At 38.0% G+C, this 20459-nt stretch overlaps 1 protein-coding gene across 2 annotated transcripts in view; it reads right to left on the bottom strand.

Moving 5' to 3' along the window:
* ghrhrb (growth hormone releasing hormone receptor b) overlaps positions 1-9704 on the bottom strand; it is a 33174-nt gene extending 23470 nt beyond the window's left edge. For both annotated transcript variants that reach the window (XM_081718371.1, XM_027024090.3), the window contains exons 1-2: positions 9398-9704; positions 4915-5023 (exon numbers count right to left, since the gene is read on the bottom strand). In XM_081718371.1, coding sequence (XP_081574497.1) covers positions 4915-5023; positions 9398-9475 — 187 coding nt within the window. In that variant the 5' untranslated portion in view covers positions 9476-9704. The remainder of the gene's footprint in view (positions 1-4914; positions 5024-9397) is intronic.
* Positions 9705-20459: the final 10755 nt, after the last annotated feature.

Genomic DNA, 20459 nt, shown 5'->3' with positions numbered 1-20459 from the left:
TGAAGTGTTTGTAATATAGGCTATAGTACACATCTAAAATACACAGGTGTAATTGCTAGTAAGTGTATATTCCAGGTAGATCACTAGCATGACTAAATAAGTAATGTGTAGAATCCATGAACCCATTCACATCTATACAGTCGTGGCCAAACGTTTTGAGACTGAAATTTTGGTTCTCACAAAATTTACTGCCTGAGTTTAGATCTTTTTGTCAGATGTTTACATGGTATAGTGAAGTACAATTATAAGCATTTCATAAGTCTTTTTATTGACAATTACATCCAGTTTGAGCAAAGACTAAATAATTACAGTATAATTACGCCTTAGCATGCTGGATGTCAGCTTCTGAGAAAAATCTTGATGGCAACCCATTCTCTTGTCTAATCAGTGCTTGGAGTTGATCACAGTTTCTATGTTTGTTTGACCACTGTCTTTTTGCGTATTGACCACAGGTTCTCAATGGGATTGCGATCAGGGGAGTTTCCTGGCCATGGACTCCAAATTTCAATGTTTTGTTCACCAAGCCACTAGGTTATCACTTTTGCACTGTGACATGGTGCTCCATCATGCTGGAAAAAGCATTGTTCATCACCAAATTGCTCCTGGATCGTTTGGAAAAGTTGCTCTTGGAGGATGTTTTGATACCATTCATGGCAATGTTCTTAGGCAAAATTTTGAGTAAACCCACTCCCTTAGATGAGAACCAACTTGTCACGAATGGCCATCCTCCTCACGTCCCTGATGTCACAGTTTCCCTGTCTTCCTGCACTCCCTGGTTCCATGCCTTAGTTTCGTTTTCTCCGCCCCCGTCTGTCTCTATTCCACTCCTTGTTTTAGTTTCCGCTCTTCCCATGTTCACCTGTATCTGTTTAGTGTCTGATTGTCTTGCTTATTTAAGCCCTGTGGTTTTGTCTTCTGATTGTTGGTTATTGTGGTAAGTTACGTCTCTCTGTCAGGTTTGCCTTATGCCCGTTTTACTGTTGTTGTCATTGCTTTTCTGCGTATTCCAACTGTGTGTTATTACCCTTAGCACCCAATAACCTCTTTGTTTTACCCTTCATGTCGTGTTTCCTCCATTTAATAAACCGCCTCCTACAATTGCATTCTACCTCTGCCTGTTCCTGTCGGAAGCGTTACACAACCCCCCACATGAATGGTCTCAGGATGCCTCACTGTTAGCATGACACGGGTAGCACTCACCATTTCTTCTCTGGACAATCATATGTCCAGATGGCCCAAAGTCTGAAGAGGGCTTCATCAGAGAAAATAACTTTACCCCAGTCCTCTTCAGAGAAGTGGTTTCTTTGCTGCCCTTCTTGACACCAAGCCATCCTCCAAAAGCCTTCACCTCACTGTGCGTGCAGATGCACTCACACCTGCCTTCTGCCATTCCTGAGCAAGCTCTGCATTGGTGGTGACCCGATCCTGTAGCTGCATCCTCTTTAGGAGACGGTCCTGGCGCTTACCTGACTATCTTGGGTGCCCTGAAGACTTCTTCACTGCAATTGAACCTCTTTCCTAGAAGTTGTTGATGATTCGATAAATGGTTGATTTAGAAGTTATCTTACAAGCAGTAATGTCCTTGCCTGTGAAGCCCTTTTGGTGCAATGGAATGACGACTGTGTTTCCTTGGAGGTAACCATGGTTAACAGAAGAGAATTTTAACCACCACCACCCCTTTAAAGCACCCAGTCTGCTCTTCTAATCAGCATAACCGAGTGATATCAGCTGCCTTGTCCTCATTAACACTTTCTCCTGAACTAATGATGTTAGCAGGCCATTTTGTGGCAGAGCTGAAATGCAGTGGCTGGAATGCAGTAATCTTTGTTATTAAGTTAATTTTCATGGCAAGGAATGACTTTGCAATTAATTATAATTCATCCGAGCACTCTTCACAATCTAGAGTTAATGCAAATTGCAACCATAAATTTTAGAGTTCACTGCCACCATTTCATAAAACATGCATCTAGGCAATCTTGAAGTGTAAGAGGTGCTCTTCATCATCTTAGAAAACAATGTAGTGAGCAGACAAAACATTATCTGAGGCCCTCTTTGTTTTGCTTACATGATCATTGCTTGTAAATGGTGTAATAAAAATAATAATAAAAGACAATGGCTTTTAAAATTACAGTGTTGATTTTTAACTAACAAAAAACAAACACTGAATTCAGAAGCCAAATAAATACCGTGAGTGTGATTGAGAACAGATCTCATCAATAGACAGACATCACTGTAGCCCTGTCAGACCTGAGCCATTCATCTGAGTAGAATTTGATTACTCATGTAAACAATCTCAGAGCTCAGTCAGTTGGCATGTGAATATTTAATAAACATATAGAAATGTTAAACCAGATTGAATATTCATGAGGTTTAGTTGGCCAACCTTTAGAATTGAATTGGTTGTTGCAGCATTGTTGTTTACTACTGCTTGAGCTTTCAGACCTGATCCATGACCACCTCAGGGTCATCTCACTCTCGTAATTGGTGTTTTGGGGATGTAAAACTAGACTTTATCACTATTATAGGAAATGTTTTAAAAAACAACCCACTTAATTCACATATATATTCAAGCGCACAGCTGGCACACAGCTCATCTCAGCAATGGAGAGTTCTCTGCAAATCATTTTGCTGCTAATCTGTCATCAGAAAAAGATGCCTATTTTGGGCACAACCCAACATGCTACAACAATTTTGATTCAGAGGTTTACTGTCAAAAACTGGCTGAGAGCTTAAACACGGAGAGTTGTACGGTGAACAATGATCAAAGTACAGTCATATTTTTCCAAAAGCCTTTCATATTATAACTATCCCAAATGCTTTTCATAGATCGAATATACCTGAACACATTGCTTAAAACATATACCACACCAGTTTACGTACTTCTTGAACGGAAATGTTTATATGTCCGTAACACACCCATTCTCTATGTATGAATGGTTGTATCATTTGACAACGTACAGAAAGACAAGTGAGAATTGCTATGCTTTGGTAGAATTGAGCTCTTAAGCACGTGACCCAGGACTACACTGCTTTGATGTATTTTGTCTCTCAGGTGAAACATTATTAACAAAAGCCCATGGGACTGTGGACCTGAAAATCCTTCACCCCAGTGCATCTCGCTGCAGCCTCCCCAGTGTCCTGTGGAGGCCGCGTGCCTTCTGTTTCTAAGGGGTTAAAGCTATTCATATCATTATATAGGTGATCTGCTCTAGTGCCATACTGTGGATCTTTGCTTGGCATGGACTGTCAAACAAAATTTTCCATACCACAAAAACATGCATGAATATCATTATACACTCATTTTGAAGCCAGATTCTCACATTCCCATTTTACATTATACCTGAGCTCCCTTCTTTGTCCCCCCACCCCAGCAGTGACACTGTGTACAGACGTGCAGAGAAAGCCACTGAGATGTGACAGATTCCTAAATATGCAGTGTGCATCTTCAGTCTTGCACTTTGCAAAAGAAAGAACACAAGATGCTGTTATGAATATTGGGCTTGGAAATGAAGTGTTTTGGAAAGTGGGAATCAGCAGTAAGAGTCAACACTAAAAATGCACTTTGACTTTGCAGCAGGTTTCTGACACGTGCACACACACACACACACACACACACACACACACACACACACGCACACACACACACACACACACACACACACACACATGCACACACACACACACACACACACACACACACACACACACACACACACACACACACACATGCACACACACACATATACACACACACACATACACACACACACACACACACACACACAACCTTCAACCACTGGGAATCAAGTATGTATATTCAATTTTAGGAAATTTGTAGTAGTGAATAGAAGACGTATTAATTACCATGGTCAGAGGGTTCTTTGACACCACATTTATAAAAAGGGTAAATTCAGTCAAAAAGTCAACCCAAATGGGTCCAGTGCAGTTCGATGAGCAGTGTATGCTGAAGCACCCTCAGAAAGTGGACTTAGAAGAAGAGTTTACCTTTGAACTCTGGGGTTCAGAGTGACACTAAAATGGAACAAGTCATTATAGTGTGATCACTGAAGTAATGCAATATAGGGAGCAGGTCATATCGATCCTCTGAAGTGGCCATCATCTCTCTCATCGGCTGCTATGACTGTAGTTTCTGTCAGAGTAAGTGCCTTTAATCTGCTAAACCTTTACACTTGATTACATCCTATAATTGCCTTTACATGACTTTGCCTAAAGTGAAAGGACTGATATTTAGATATTTGTGTTCATTATTTCAATAGGCTACACTGCAAAACATGAAAGGAGGCATCATTAAGTATACTAAACCAGATCACGTGTTCAATGAAATAATTTAATATTGAGGTTTAGAGTTGCTGAAATGACACAAATGTATGGCAGACTGCTAAAGCAAACAATTTGGGTAGAACCAATATTCACAATTAAATTAAATAAATCCAATGGATTTTTTTTTTCAATGTAATAACCAACCAGACCCAATTACCAAGAGCTCATAACACAATCTGGGCATTTTTATTAATGTTCTATTACATTTATGATATTTTATGATTTAACGTTGACTGCAAAAAAATTATAGACCATTCATATTATTCTCCTCTCAACTATTTAGGTAATAAATAATGCTAAATCATAAGGCATTGCCAAGCCCAACAGATGCATGAGATTATGTAATCAGCAAAGTGGTACAATCAAGATAAGACAAGATACAGTAGGTGCAAAATAAACAAATGATAATGTGTAATTTGTATTTAAGTCCAACTGGTTGATGTAATGCAGCACAGATAACATCTCAGGAATATATTTGTATTAATCCAGGGGTTGAAGTGGGTCAATGAAGCCAGGGCTCACAGTGCTTAGTGTTAGAAAGCAAAGTAGAGCTAGGACACAAAGGTAACTCACCAGTGGTTATGCTGTGGTTCCTGCTCTCTTCTTGCTGTGTTTGGCTGCATTGCTCCTGAGCCTTCATATGCTGAGCCACCAGGGCACATAATGGATGAATCGCTTCCCCCTGTCAAAGGTCATTTAGAATGATTTCCTCTTTCATGTACAGTTTATCTCACTTAGGCCTGGGACACACTATTCGATTTTCATGCTATGGGAATACTTGCCATCTAGTACATGTTGAAAGCGTACAATATAATATCTCTAAAAAATCCTTCTCCAGTAGCTACATCCACAAATTACAATGTACTGAGGATCAAAGGAAATTGTGAAGATGAATATTGATCAGATTCAGTAAAGATGCGGTATAAATGCGTCATATGTCTGGCTCTGTATCTTGGCTCTCTGAAACCACAGGGCTGCTGTGGTAAAAAGGCTTTCAGAAACCTATCCTATACACACACACCCCACTACCACCACCAGATAATCTTCTGCAAATACATTATGACCCCAGATAGGACAGTACCTCTACTTTACTACATTAAACGAATTTGTATTTGACAAACAATGAAGGGCAGAGAGAGAAACTTAGAGAAAGACTCAATGATAAACATAATACGGCAGTCTTCCTTCTTAGGAAAAAGCACAGAGCTGCTCTCTGCTCAACCTCTTAAGGGTTGGTATTGGGAAAAAAAAATGCAATGACCAACCACTCTCCTCTTAGGTAGAGAAATGGAAAAAAAAAACTTAGAGGTGGATGAATGGCAATGAAGTGTTTGAGGCCAGGGTCAAAAAAGGCAAGTTTTCATTTCGAAATGTTGTGCGTAGTATCAAACAGAGAAGTAAGGGAGCCAAACACTTTTCTCAGCTCAGTAGACTGTTCATGCAGGCTATAACAAACACAAACAGGCCCCTTTTGTCCATATTTTAGCAAGCTGTTGTCATGTTTACATCTTGTGAACCACTTCTGATGATGGCAGGGATGATGTGGGGCAGGAGGCTCCTGCCCACGACAGCTTGCGGAAGTGTCTGTGAACCCAGAGTGGCACAGGGAGGAAGCAAACGTGGGCTGTTACTACTTGTATGGAAGTGAGTGTTTGTGGTGTGTGTGCATGTGTGTGTAAGGCTGCGCCATGTCACACTCTTAAGCAGATTGGTGCACTGTTGGTGGCATTGACCTCTAGCCCCTGCTGACAGGGCAGATGAGGCTGCACAAGGTATGCATGAGCAAAGCATCGTCTCCTCACTTCCGGGATTCGTCTGCTCAAAGTCGCTCTTGCTTACAAGTCTTGTGTGAGTCGGTGTGTGAGTGTCTGTATGAGTAAGAGTGTGTGTTTGTCTGCGTTTTCATTCAGATGTGTTAGGAAAGAGAGGAAGAGAAGGCAAGAAACGAGGGTTATAAAGAAGCAAAAAAAATGAAAGAGAATACGAATGGGAGAATTTTGGCAAGCTCAACTGCTGGGGTTTGTTAACATGTCACACGCAACAGAAATAAACCTGCGAAATACTACTACTTGATCTGGATTGAACAACCCTCCAGCTACCTACATGAAAACCTTGTAGAAGTCTCAGGAAAATAACAAGAACCTCCTCAGAACCAATGTCAGAAGGGTGACAACATGCTTAGATTAACCCCATGGGGAAGTATTATTGCATCTGCATAAGTGGCCCTAAAATCTGCCAGGTCTTGTCCAAACCAGTAACAGTATAACCTTCACACACAGCAAAGTCCACATGTAAAAGGATGTTATTTATCACCAGGAGCTATATTAAAACATTCAAATCACATTTTTACCATTCTTACCATTCATAGTCATGTGGGTTACCATTCATAGTCATATTTCTTACCCTGAACTACATGCCTAGGCAATCTCATGTCGAATAAAAACAAACAAGAGCTTTTTTAATCCTATTTGGCTCTTACCCACAAAATCAATGGCTTGGTCGCTTGGCTGCTGACATTAAACATGTCGTTGAGTGAGACAAAGGGGAAAACTAACAGGCACATAAGGATCCTGCTGCCAATCAGATAGCATCTACTGGCCCTGCGGCTGAGTCTCAGAAAAACACAGAGTCATTATCAAAGGAAATGAACCGCTATTCAGGAAAGTCAAGGTCAGGTCATTAGAGAGCTGACCAAGTAGCAACCACATTTAATTATACCATTGATTTGTTTCCCTCTCTCTCTCTCTCTCTCTCTCTCTCTCTCTCTCTCTTTTTGACAAATGGGATACAAAATCATTCAGGCAAATATGAAGAGGTGTTTTTTATCAATTACGTTTGCTGGATGCACTAATTGGTTATGACTGGCGAGTTTTTGAAAAGCATAACAAACCTAATGTATAGCCTCATTTAGGTCTCGAATTCATAATTTGATAATGGGAAATTAGTTTTCCCAGTTCATGTTAAATAGTCAATGTTCTCTTTACTGGAAATGATCATTTGAACAACATGCCTGGAGGAAAGACACAAGCTAATTTCACTTAGTAGTACATACATTGCGCTCATCTTCAACTGTTTCAACACCTGTGAGACCTCAGGGCAAAGCTGCCTTTCATGGCATTTATTAAGCAAACACCAAAGCATTTTAAAATGGCATAATCTACACCCAAACATAGGCACATGCCTCCTTTTAATCAGTGTTCATAGTGGAATGAACATTATAGCATTCCGAAAACCAGTACTGACTTTGTCGGACCTGCAGCTTCCAGCCTGCCTCCATCGAACTACATTCCCCACAATCCTCCTATCTGTTTCCATTCCCCTGATTATTAGTTACATCTGTGTATAGTTTATTCCCATTGTCTTTGTCTATAAATACTTACCTGTTTCTATTAGCCTTTGTCAAGTCTTGCTTAGAATTTGCCTAGAGTTTCCACTTCTTGCACCTTGCTGCTTATGTGTTTTGGACCTACACCTATTTTCTCTGTTTTTGTTTTTTTGCCCATTCCTAATCTTATTTGTTTGCTTGCTTTTTTGTTCTTCCTGTTCCCAACCTTCTCATGGTTTTAGACTCTGATTTTGGATGACCCTTTGAACTACCCTTTTTACTAGGCTACATTAAAGCTGTTCATTTTAATTCAAGTCTGCTTCATAGATCAAGACCCATAGCCTTGATATCAAGGTGACAATTAGTACTTATTATGACTAATTAGTATTTATTTTAAACAAGTTCATGAGTGTTCTGTAACTGTAGCACATGATGAGAACATTTTAAAAATTAAGTAATGTTTGCATAATACTGCAGAACAATAGTGCTTGGAACCAACCATGTCATTCTCTACTAATCCAGAGTGAAATGGCATCACCACCCACGCCATCTCAGGAAACTTAAAAAAAACCCCATCAACTGTAGAAAGTGAGCTATACAGCTGACAGGCACACAATACGTATCTCCATATGTATGTTTAGCACGTGTTAATCTTCCTCCATGTTTAAGATTGCAAAAGATAATCTACAAAGCATGAGACAACGCACAGCTAAACTCGCAACTGAACTGGGAGGTGGTGGAAAGCAGTTAGTCTCCTGCCGTCCTATAGCTCAGAGCAGTTATCCTCCTGTCCTATATCTTAGGCTGCTTCCTTTAAGATTGTTCAACGAACTCTCCAGCTTGCGGCACAAAGTGCCCTTGGACCGCGCAAGTGCAGGGATAAAAAAAAAAAAAAAGACAACTAAACCCCTTAAATAAAAAATTACAAATTAAAAAATCATCTTCACATGGAACATGATAAAACGTTAATTGTTAAGAAACAATGGCCATTGTCTTCATTCAATAAAAAAGTTTGAAAATATAACACACAACTAAACCCGTGACTTATCTTTCTGCTCTTAGAATAAAAACATGGCAACTAAAAACCTTTTGGTTTATTTATAATTGGTCGAATGATTGCTTTAAAACACTACACTCCTGAAGACAGTTTCTTGTTTCTGTTATATTAGAATAAATCAGTCTCAATTAAAAGCATGCTCATATTACGCATAACTCTTTGCACGTTGCATACGCGCCTTCTCTTCATAGATCTTGGCTTGTTTCTATTTAAAACGAACATTATATCACGATATATTTAAAATGAAGTTAATGTCCAATAACGTTTTCATGGTCAAGCCATCAGATTATAGCTGTGCTGTTAATCCAGTTTTAGTTCACTGAGATCTCAAGTTTGTGTTTTATAGCCGAAATGAAAAATGTTGAGAAAAATACTGTGAACGACACCAGAATAACTGTCTTGTTTTTGCTTCACATACTTTATATTGTGAAGAATCGTAGGCTATACCGAAGGGGACAGCACTTCTGTAGTAGACCATCCAGATGTTTACGGAGCTTTTGTCTATAAGTTATCTTGATTGAGATTTAACATGAAATATTTTGCCAATGGAAATCTGGTAGCATTTAACAAGGACAGTTCTGGAATGACATCGGTACATTGCCCACATTCATAAAAGCACACAAACGTAAAGCTACTGTAGGAAATCAACAGGAACTTCATTAGAGGTTACTTACCATTTTCCAAGTACTGTGTTGAAGCAACAATATCAGAAGCATGGTTCTAAAAGGCAAACTTTTTCTAGAAAGTAACATATTGAGTATTGTGTTGCGAGATTTTACTGTTAGACTTAAAAAACGAATAATAAGCTCGAGAAATTCGAGAATTATTCCAGACGTTTCAATATTTAGGTCAATATAGGGCTACATTATGTCGTTTCTACGCTATATACTCTATACATGTCAGTATCTACTCAGTTGTTATTTTTAAAATATGTGACGAAATCTTCTTTCGAGGATTCACGGGATAGCGCACAGTCGCTGTCTTAGGCATGGATCGTTGCTTGCCAAAACGGATTAATAGAGCAAACCGCGCGTAAAATACGCGCACTGCGTCGCACCTCCCCTTTACGCACAAGTCACGACAAAGAGACCTCAGAAGTATACCCTTACGTCTTTTAAAAGTCGTCAAATGTCGTCAATGTAATAATTCCATTCATCGAGCCTAATGCGTGAGAATCCAAACACATAATTGCACATGTTGCCATAGGACGCGGAAGAGGAGAAGCAGAGGAGGAGAGGAGATGTATTTGCCTAGGACTTTCTGGCAAGGTCTGACAGCAAACTCAACTCATATATTCGTATAGATCACTGGTTAAAATGTTTAAGGTCTCCTTTAAAAGTGTTCTTCAAAGATCCGCTGAATAAGTAATTTCACCATTTTGATAATGAAAAAAGGTGTCATCTGACAATGGTTCAGGTGCAAAATATGAATAACCTGGTGAATAACCTGGAAATTAAACAAACCATTAACCTTTGCATTTGGTGAAGGCTCATCTTAACAGAAATGTATAGGAGCAGGGCAGTGAAGATTACTTTTTTTAACATAGTGAAGAAGGCTTGAAACATGAAATTTTAAAACAAGTTGTCTAAGCTTGTCCAAAGAGGTGCTGATTTATTGCATGTTACAGCCCTCGTAGATTCACCTAATACACAGTGTCGGCTAAAAATATCATGATTTCTCATTGGTATTGCATGATACTAAACTCACAAACATAAACGAACGAATATATCAGGATGTTTCATGGTTATTACTAGATACTAAATACACACAAAACAATACTGTATTGCATTCATTATTCTTAATAGCATCAGAGTGGAATCAATAATCTATTATTGCATGACTGTATTGTTTTTTTCTAGTTGTATGACAGTTGCTGAATGGATACATACCCAGTTAGTTATAATAACTGTTACAATAACCTCTGATAATTATCATATATACCATCTCAGTTATAGATTTCCATTTGCTATTTACCCAATATATTAAGATATTAATACCCAACACTTGTATGCTTTGCTGTCAGAAGTCTGACCATAGCACGTTCATTTGGACATCAGCAGGGATAAGTGAACTTGTGATCATCACTGAACATTTGTTTTCCTATATATATCCCTCTTGGGTTGTTACTTCTCAGGGAGCATGGTTTGATGGTTCTATCTAGCCGGTGAAAATATTATCCTAGCTGGAAACTAGACCCCTACTGTTTCCAGCTGCTTTTTGCTCTGTGTGTGTGTGTGTGTGTGTGTGTGTGTGAGAGAAAGAGAGAGAGAGAGAGAGAGAGAGAGAGAGAGAGAGAGAGAGAGAGAAAGTGAGGTTGGTTTCTCTAATTTCTGTTTTCACAATAGTCTTTTAAGAGAAAATAAAAATATTCATATAACAAATATATGATACAAATCTATTCCAAACAGCAATGTCTACAAGACTGAGAGAATAATTACTACTGACAAAGCTCATTGCATTTAACATGCATCTAATCAAAATCTAATATTCTTCCATGGGGTCAATGAGCAGCTTCCGTCAAGTCATAAAGGTCATTTGGTCTATGTAGGATCCAAAGTTCTTGGCTACTACCACACTGGCAGTGGTGCATGCTGTGTGTGGAAGGATAGAACATTTGGAGTTGGAACCATCCCCCAAAAATAGTAATAGTTCTCTAAATTCTTAAAGATTTTTTAAATTATTGGTGACATACTGTATTGTACTGGTATTGTAGACTGTAGCACATTCTGTAGTTTTTTTTTTTTGTGCTAGTTTATTGTTATGAAAGAAAACATTGTGAGGACATTTTAATGCTAAATACTATTATTGAAATGGTATTTAGAATTAAATACTATTATCATCACAAACATATGAACATGAATATATGAACATGTTTAATGCTCTACTGTCCTCAAAAGACCTTAATATTTTTTTCCTTTAGGTTGATGTGGTTTTATTAGTATGTGCCTGGTTTTGTATAAACACATTATTGTTATAGCAATTATTCTTTGCTAATTTGGCCTAATTTATGTCTGGAAAATGACTATTCAACATTAGTAATTAAAAGGATACGTGTTGGCAGCAGGCAGGACGTGAGCTCTGAATGCAGTGAAGGAGTATCTTTATAGTCCATAATGTGCTCCTGAACAAAAAACAAGCGCAGCGTCAAGCTGGCAAAAAGGCAAAAGAGGCAAGCAGAGACAAAAGCGAAAAATGGCCGCAGTGAGAGCTTGGGATGTGGACTCGGCGGCGGAGGCTTGAACGAAGTCCAGGCGTTTCTGGAAGCAACACGCAGCACTGGAGGCAGCCAGCTGTGCACTTGACATAGTGGAGAAGAGAACAAGGCAAAGGTGATCAGGATTCGGTGATTGGGAATGGAAGAGGCTTGAGTGTGTGTGTGTGTGTGTGTGTGTGTGTGTGTGTGTGTGTCCCTCTGGCCGGGTAGCTGGCATACCATGACAGAATATATATATACATGAATTATATATATATATATATATATATATATATATATATATATATATATATATATATATATATATATATATATATATATATATATATATATATAATAAAACCCAAATAATGCTTTTCTTTCTTAAAAGTTGCAAAGTTGCAGCTTGCAGTTGAATTTTGCTCATGCTACATTGGCTTTTACTGGCACAAGGAAATACACAGACATTCAGGTGAGACCAGAAGGAATGTCTCCAGACAGGCAGGGTGAAGCAGGCTGGCAAAGATGCAGGTTTTTTCACCTCTGGGCAAACTGGGCAGGATAGATGTGGGGAAATTCATAAAATCAGTCCTCTACAGAACCAGCAGCTGTATATGTCAGTCAGCAACCATAGCAGATCTAAAAAGGTTTGTGAAAGCTGATGGTTTTATCGGAGACAGAATTTAGTTGTAAAATAAGGTAAGCATGTTGTAAAATAAGGAAGGATGTTGGCATGATATAAACTGCTTTACTAATCGTTTGATAAACACCATATATGTCATTTGCCATAAAACCCCCCACAACCATATATATGTATTCTCTCTTGATTTTAAACCTGAATTCCTGTTGCTATGGTATATAGTCAGGAAATTAGTCAGCTAAATCTGGCTTGTGCTTTTCATATATTTGGTTCAAAGTATGACATCACATGCGAGTTTCAATTCAGTTTCTCCTCATCTGACTGAATAACTCAGAAAGTCAAAGATAAACTTTAATCAAATCATGGGGCCTATCTGTTTGCCTTAGATGTTCCTTAACTAACTCTCTGTGTAGGCCTACATTAGTTGCATGTTACTCTCGGTAATCTTCTGTCATTTCTGTTGATCCTTAAAAGGTTTTTAGAATGGAAACTCATATAGTGTCTGTATAGAATTGATGGCTATATCTCAAACTTCTCAAATTACTACCAATGAATGGTCTCACTTTAGGTATTTTCCTATTCTATTCCCTTAAAAGTGCCACGAAAAATATTATAGTTTTAATCACTATAGTCCAATGACAATAAAAATGTATTATTGTGTAGAAATAAGCCCATATTTGTGAAAATACTATCGTTCAATGTCTTGTTTGCAACTAATGACTGAAAACATTTCAGCATGGGACCATGCAAAAGCCTTTATCCATATAGGCTGAATGATGTGCAGAAAAGGCCTCAGTCTAGTAGAAAAAAAAAATTAAATGGGACAAATACACAAAATTTATTTGATTCTTATTACAAATGCAAATTCTTGCATGGAGATAGGTGGTAAGTTAGCCTTTGTCAGGTTTGTCAGAATGAGGCAGAGTCAAGTGCAGATGTTTATAGTTTAATGATAAAGTGAGGTTATCCAAAGACATACTAATAACACAGGCAAGGTTGGAATCCAGATATCTGGCGAACAGCAACCAAATCCAAAAGGAATGGACAGGCATAAATCCTAAAACCAGGCAAAAGAGTTCATAACCATGAATAAAAATAGGAGAAAGTAAGTGCTCAGGACCATGTGGCTAGCAGACGAGGCTTTGCAAAGAATAACAGGACACTCTAGGGTTATATAGGGTGCGGATACTGGTAAACTATCCACAGGTGTGATCAGCAATCAGGGGACTTTGATCAGATTAAGGGTTTTTGGGAAGTGTAGTGCAGTATCCTGCTGGAAGGTGTAACAGCCTCAAAGGACAGATTTTGGCACAGTTTTGAATAAGCCCCTGTTTTACTTTCTTGCACTTGCACTGGATTTGTATTTTTAAAAATCTAGTGAACTAAGGACCCCTTTGGCACCTTAAAATGAAGATTTTATAAGCGCAAATATAAAAACGATGACAACATAATGACGCCTATATGAAGCGATAAATAGCCCACAGTAATTCAGTTAGAACAGGAAAATGAATAAATATGCAAAAATAGGTACGCAATCGGAACAGGACTAAAGCCGAGAAAATGATTGCTAAAAATGACAGCTCTAGAATATATATGAAACGTATTCTGAATTTAGGAGTTTTATATATTATTTCATTAGCTTGTGCTTGTTGGTCTTGTTGTAGTTCCATGTGTAGAGCTCACTCTCAAATTTCGAAGGATGTGCATCTTTTTAATCATTTTGCTGCCTTATGTGACAAAATGCTAAAGAAAATGTTAAAGAAAAACAGAACTTAATAAGTTAAACAAACTTGATATTCTCTGTCACACAAGATGGCATGAATGCAGGTGAAGTAAATGCCAAAAAAGTGGCTCAGACCTTTTTATTTTTGTCACTCATTAATGCATGGACCATTGCCCTCATGAGACCCTAGGCCGAAGCCTATATAGCCTATTTGGTTAATCCATTCATGCATATGGATATCTTAAAGGGATATCTTGCAATAAATAAGTTGTATTTTATACACCATTGGTCCACATGTAATAAAAGCTGTTTTTCATATTACTGTGAATATTTACATAAAAACAGTATACATCCAGGTCCTCTTCCTCTTCAGTAGATGGAACAAAATATGATCAGAATTTAGTAAGAAATTTAATTACAATTTAATTTAAAAACATTTTTCTTCATTTTTAGTATATAATTATTTTCATAAATATTGGTTAATGTTATAACCCCACATTTTTTTAAGTAAGATGATTGATAGTGGTTGAACATTGTGTCAATTGACATTTGATGAGTTTGGTCCCTGGTAATACAACAGCCATCCGTGTCTGGGAGACCAAGAGAGTAGAACTGACGTCCCTCTCTTTGAGGTTTTAGGATAGCCTTCCCAACCTCAGCTTACCATTTATGCCAGAAGTTCAACAGTGTCAACCCTGTTATAAAAGAACACTAGCTAACAGGATTGACAATAACAGGTACACTTGTTTTGGTATCTAGATCAGTGACATCACACATTCTTAATTTTCAGCATATCAGTAAAATGAATCAGGTAATTTTGTCAAAAGACTCTTTCTTTTTAACCCCACAACATAGCAGCAGCTGCAGCAGGAATAAAATGTTTTGCAGTGCTCATCTGGATTTCTATATGAAGTTACTATAGTTCAAATTCAAGACAGCAGATGGTGTTGTGCTGATCATCCCTTTTCCTGTATTTATTTTATAGTTGCTATTTAACATAGTAGTTGTGTTATGTGTAGTACAAAATGTTATATCTTTTTATATCATGCCCTTTCAAAAGCAAAAGCTGATTGATAGGTAGTCTGGTCGAGACATGTCTCACCCAGGAAGTCATCGTGATCCCAAATAAGATTATGATTTTTGTGCAAACCTGGAAGAGATTTTGAACATTTTTAGAACACTTAGAACCATCTTTAGAAGACTCCCACTAAAAATGTAATAGAAAATAATTTAATACATTTAATTAAAAAATCTATTTTAATAATTGTGATAAAATTATAAAGTACATGTAAAATATACCAAATATAATATCTTAGAAAAGACATTGGAAAGAACATAACCACCATATAACAAGCGTCATATGAAATCAGTGAATGCTGCTCCCATAGCAACCTCATTAGCTCACAATTAAATTAGTATGCTTGTTCAATGGACTAGAACAAAACAAGGAGCCAAATAACCAAGATCACTTCAGCTGAGTTCAGAAAGCAACTACCACCCCTTCTTCATTAGAATTTAAGAACTGGTGAGGTCAGGTGGAATAAAATAAACGGGCAGGTTTAGTTGTATGCAGGACATTTAGAAGGTCAAGGGGCAAAGACACAGGGCAATACTTCATGAGCATGACACTGTCTGGATGTAACTTACAGTATGAATATGTGCAAATATTGATATGAACAGTGCTGTTGTCAAAGAATACGGGCTAGTATAATTGAATGCTTCTTTTATTAAAAATGTTACTTTTGTTTTGTAATACATCGAACCTAATGATTGCTCTGAGGCAGCAGTAGGTGTTATTGAAGTATGGAATCATTCTTTGGCTAGATTGTTGCAAGTATGATTCAAGGTGTGCTTTCCTGAGTTATCCAGGTGTAGGCAGTTCTGCTTGTTGTATGTACATGTGTGTATGTACGTTTGTTTGTGTGTGTGTGCAAGGGACAGACACGGTGGGTGTTTTACAAGGATTACGAGGGCAGGCATGAATATAAACATGTGCTTGTGGGTGGGTCTATGTGCCACTTCACTGTCAAATCACAGATATATGTTGGTTCTTTTTTGCACATTGACCAGAAAACTCAGTAGAACAGAAACTCCTAATTTACTGGATATACAAGAGCTGGAAAGGGTGACAGCTATAAGAATGGCTAATGTACAGACAAGGTCAAACTCTAATGCAGTGTGTGGGGTGTTTAGTGCATGGTGAAAAGCCAAGCTCTTTATGTGTCTACTATCAACTTATTATAGCCTTGTTTGTTTGTAGGTTTTACATAACCACTAGTTTTTGTTTGAAAATGATAAAAGTTTCCATTTTGTTGAAAGCTTTAAGGCCAAGCATTAAGAGCTCCATGTGAGGCCCAGAGGATGTTGGTAGCTGGAGTGTTCTGGAAGATTTTCAATAAACTGATGTTCAGTGCTGTACAAAGTGTTGTGGAGAAACACTGCAGATATCTAGTATTAGACTGCATTCTAAATAATAGCTACCAGGCAATCTCAGGGGTCCAATAAGGAAGACATAACAGTACAACAAGATAAAAGGTTTTAGTCTGTTTAATGGTGGTCTTGCATGTTTATTTGTTTTATATTTATTCTATCATACAGTGAAATCAAATTAATTTTAAAGTCATCCTAAAGTTTTACTTTTACTATCTGATAGAAATGGATTCTATCTGGATAGTAAAGAGTGCATTCTAGTTCTCCATGTGTCAGTCACTTTAATTTGCAGTAATTAGAGGTGCCATGTAATGCATGAATAAGCATTCATCTTTTCAGTACACAGATTTAATATAAGTGGTTTATATGCAAGACACTTACCATCTAATCAAAGGGAGCAGGTGCAATTATATAGTTACAATCACCACCAATACAGTGTGTCTTATTTGATAATCACCTATTTACTAAATTAATATTTATTATATGTTTATCTGTTAGGGATTTACAGTACAGTTGAACCCATATGGAAAAATATGAAAATATCCAAAAAATATGTATAAAATATATAGGCATTGAAACCCCAAATATAATTACTATATGTCAAAATATGTTATAAATATTTGTATATATATTGTATATTTATCTACTGATTGTGCCCATGTCTTTCCATCTGAATGACAGTGAAATAGTAATAACAATTAACTATTATATAAATATATGTAATTATGTAATTGTCGATTTTTTTATGCACATATTTGTCAAGCAATATGTGCAACACGTGAAAAAATTCGCTTTAAATATTTCTTTCATGTATAAGAATTTCATACGTCACCAGGCACAATTTCTGTAAGCCATTCTCAGGCTCTTCATGAGTGGTCAGTTTCTGAGTGCAGTTCACTGTTGGCTGATTAGTTTTGGGTGGCAGACAACATTCAGCCTAGCAATGACACTACTAAGTGTAAAACCTCCAGCAACACTGCTGTACTTGTGCCTGACACATGCATACGAGCGCAACACTTATACCATACCACAGTTTGACCAAAATTAATTATGTTTATTTTAATTAATTAATTCCACATTTGGTACATTCATTCTGGAGTTCAGTAGAGGTTCATTGTGGAGCTGAAGAGAGCCATTAGGATTAGCTGCATAAAGTAGAGTTTCGGTTTAGAGGTGAGGAGAGCCAGCAAGAATAGCTGCAAGCAGTAGAATTTCAGTGTGAAGATGAAAAGAACCAGTGGGATTAGCTACATGAAGCAGGTGAGTCCCGTGTCACATCTCTGTGTAGCCACAGACTCACTAGAAGGAAAATTATTTTGTATTTAAATCATGTGCTTCCTTCATTAATGAGAAAGGGCTGATTCCATAGTTATGGCTTTGTTATGGCTCTGGTTCATAATCTGGAGATTATGAGTTGTATATGTATCAGTTGTGGCAGTTAAGGAAATGTTAATAGGCAAAGTATTGTATGGTTCGCAAAATATATTTGAAATGATATTAAATGTTATTAACATATTTATTTGGGCTTCAAATTATATGTGAATCAAGCATGTGGCACAAGCATATAGTCACTTGTGCTTTATGTCTGGTAAAAAGTGTTCCAGTGTAATTGTATTTTTCTTAGGCAGTGTGTACGTGTGTGCGCACCCATGTGTGTTTTCTCTTTATATGTGTGTGTGTGTGTGTGCCTCTTACAGCAATCCAATTAGTGAACGATAATAGAAGGCAGTGGCCCCTTTAAATGTCAGAGAGTGGGGATCGCTTCAGAGGGAGAGAGGCCACTGATTCCATTATACAACTCTCACATTGAGCACACACTCATAGCCATAGCTGGACCTCTGAAGGCCCATAGCTGGATCTCTGAAACCACACTAGGAAGGCAGAGGGGGATGTATATTTTATTTGTTTCAAACAGCTATGAATACTTTTAAGGCATTAACCTTTTATGCAGTATTAGTGATAAATATCGTCTTTTTCCATTTTGGAGGAGTGGTTTGAACCTACGCATACACGTACTGGGCAGCAGAAGCTGAAAAGGGAAAAAGACCATTTGGATTTTTAGTTGTTTAGGCAAACAGTTTCATCTTAAAGTGAAAGACCAAGTTTTTGTGAATGCCTACTTGAATTCCTGAAGAAAGAAAAATGCAATATGACCTTTTAGGATCTGTGACGTGTGCAGAGAGGGAACGAGACGCAAGTGCAAGTCTGGAGTGTCTTTTCCAGAATAAGTAAACAAAGAAGCAGAGCCGCGAGTTGGAAAATGAAAGCAAATAGCACTGGCAGCTACAGTTGAGGCAGCAAAGCGCTGGTAACACTTGGGGCGTCTAGTTAACAATGCGGAAACAACGATCAGTAATGGACGAGCATTTCTGTGGGCTTAAGTAGGTGGTGGTGGGTGTGTCCCTCAGGTTGGGTCCCTGGCGTTTGTAAATATACTGGGCCAAGTTTCAGACTCAATAGTTTATTCCAAGGTCTGCAAGAATAAAGTTTTTATTTGTATGCCTTGAGAAAAGCACTTAGTACAGATTGAAAACTGAAAGAAAATGCATATGCATTGTCATGATAGGAATTCAACTGCAAAAACGTCTTTCTATAAATGCTATCACCGGTACTAGTTTTCCACTCATCCTAAAGCGTCTCTTTGCACAAATGCCCTCATTCCTTCACTGTTTGTACGTGCAGCTTCTTTATTTGCCATGCACTAAGCCCTTCTGCATGACTTTTCTCCCCATTGCGCTGTCCTCGGGGATATTTGTGGTAGCTTGAGGCTGCATTATGTCCAAGAGCAGCGTGCTATGCATCACAATGGCCGCGAGCACACCGGAGCTCATTCGTTCTGCTGATCACAGAACCATGACGGGCAGCAAGCTCAAACACGGCCCCGTTAGAAACACGTGAGGAATAATTACCTTCGTCGAGCGAGATAAAAGAAGGGATACTCTGTTAGAAAAAAGGGCATGTATCAGTTTGTGCTCTCACGTTCTAGCAAACGCTGACAATTTGCTGGCGAGAAGTGCAGGGGTTATGCTAATCGCATGGGCTGTCATGTACGAACTGTTATAGTAATCGAGGAGGAAGAGGTGACATGACTGCAAGTTTCACGTTTAGGAAACTAATGAATATAGTAGGTCAAGGGTATCAAAGTTCTGGACTTGAATATTTGTTATTACTTCATATGTATTACTTCATATATATGTTTGCTTTTGTTTTGTGAAGGAGATAAATAAGATTTACTTTTGTGGGGGAGCGCTGATAGGCATATATAGGTTTAGAGTCTGTATTAATATTAATGCACTGTCTTCTATTTAGACATTTCATTCTATAAAAATCTTATTTCTGCTTTACCAGAAACTTTACTAGGCCTATAGTTAATGAAGTGTGCTTGCCAAAGCTACATTCAGAGAAGAGCAGGCAGGTGAATATAAGCAGTATCGCACAAGCTGTGAAATGTCTCAGAGTCCAGTTCTTTGAATTAAGCTGTAACCATAGCAGTAGTGGGTAATGAAAAATTCTGGGTAACATCATTTTGGCCCATCACAATGGCCTTGATTCTGTGAATGATTAGCTCATGGTGTCACCTTTAAACAAACGTTGCTATGAAACTTGCACAGCCAAAACAACACTGTTGTTATTAAGTTGTGGTGTCAGCCTGGAGAAATACTTCATGAATTCATCTTTGCTCGAGGTGGTAGGGATGGTGGTAGGAGGGTATTGATTGTGTACACATACTATGTCATTGATAGACAATAG

This window comes from Electrophorus electricus, chromosome 7, assembly GCF_041902795.1.
Source record: "Electrophorus electricus isolate QZ-2024a chromosome 7, ASM4190279v1, whole genome shotgun sequence".
Classification (NCBI taxonomy): Eukaryota; Metazoa; Chordata; class Actinopteri; order Gymnotiformes; family Gymnotidae; genus Electrophorus; species Electrophorus electricus.
Note: the sequence above shows the minus strand (reverse complement) of the source record. Positions and strands in the feature narration are given on the sequence as shown.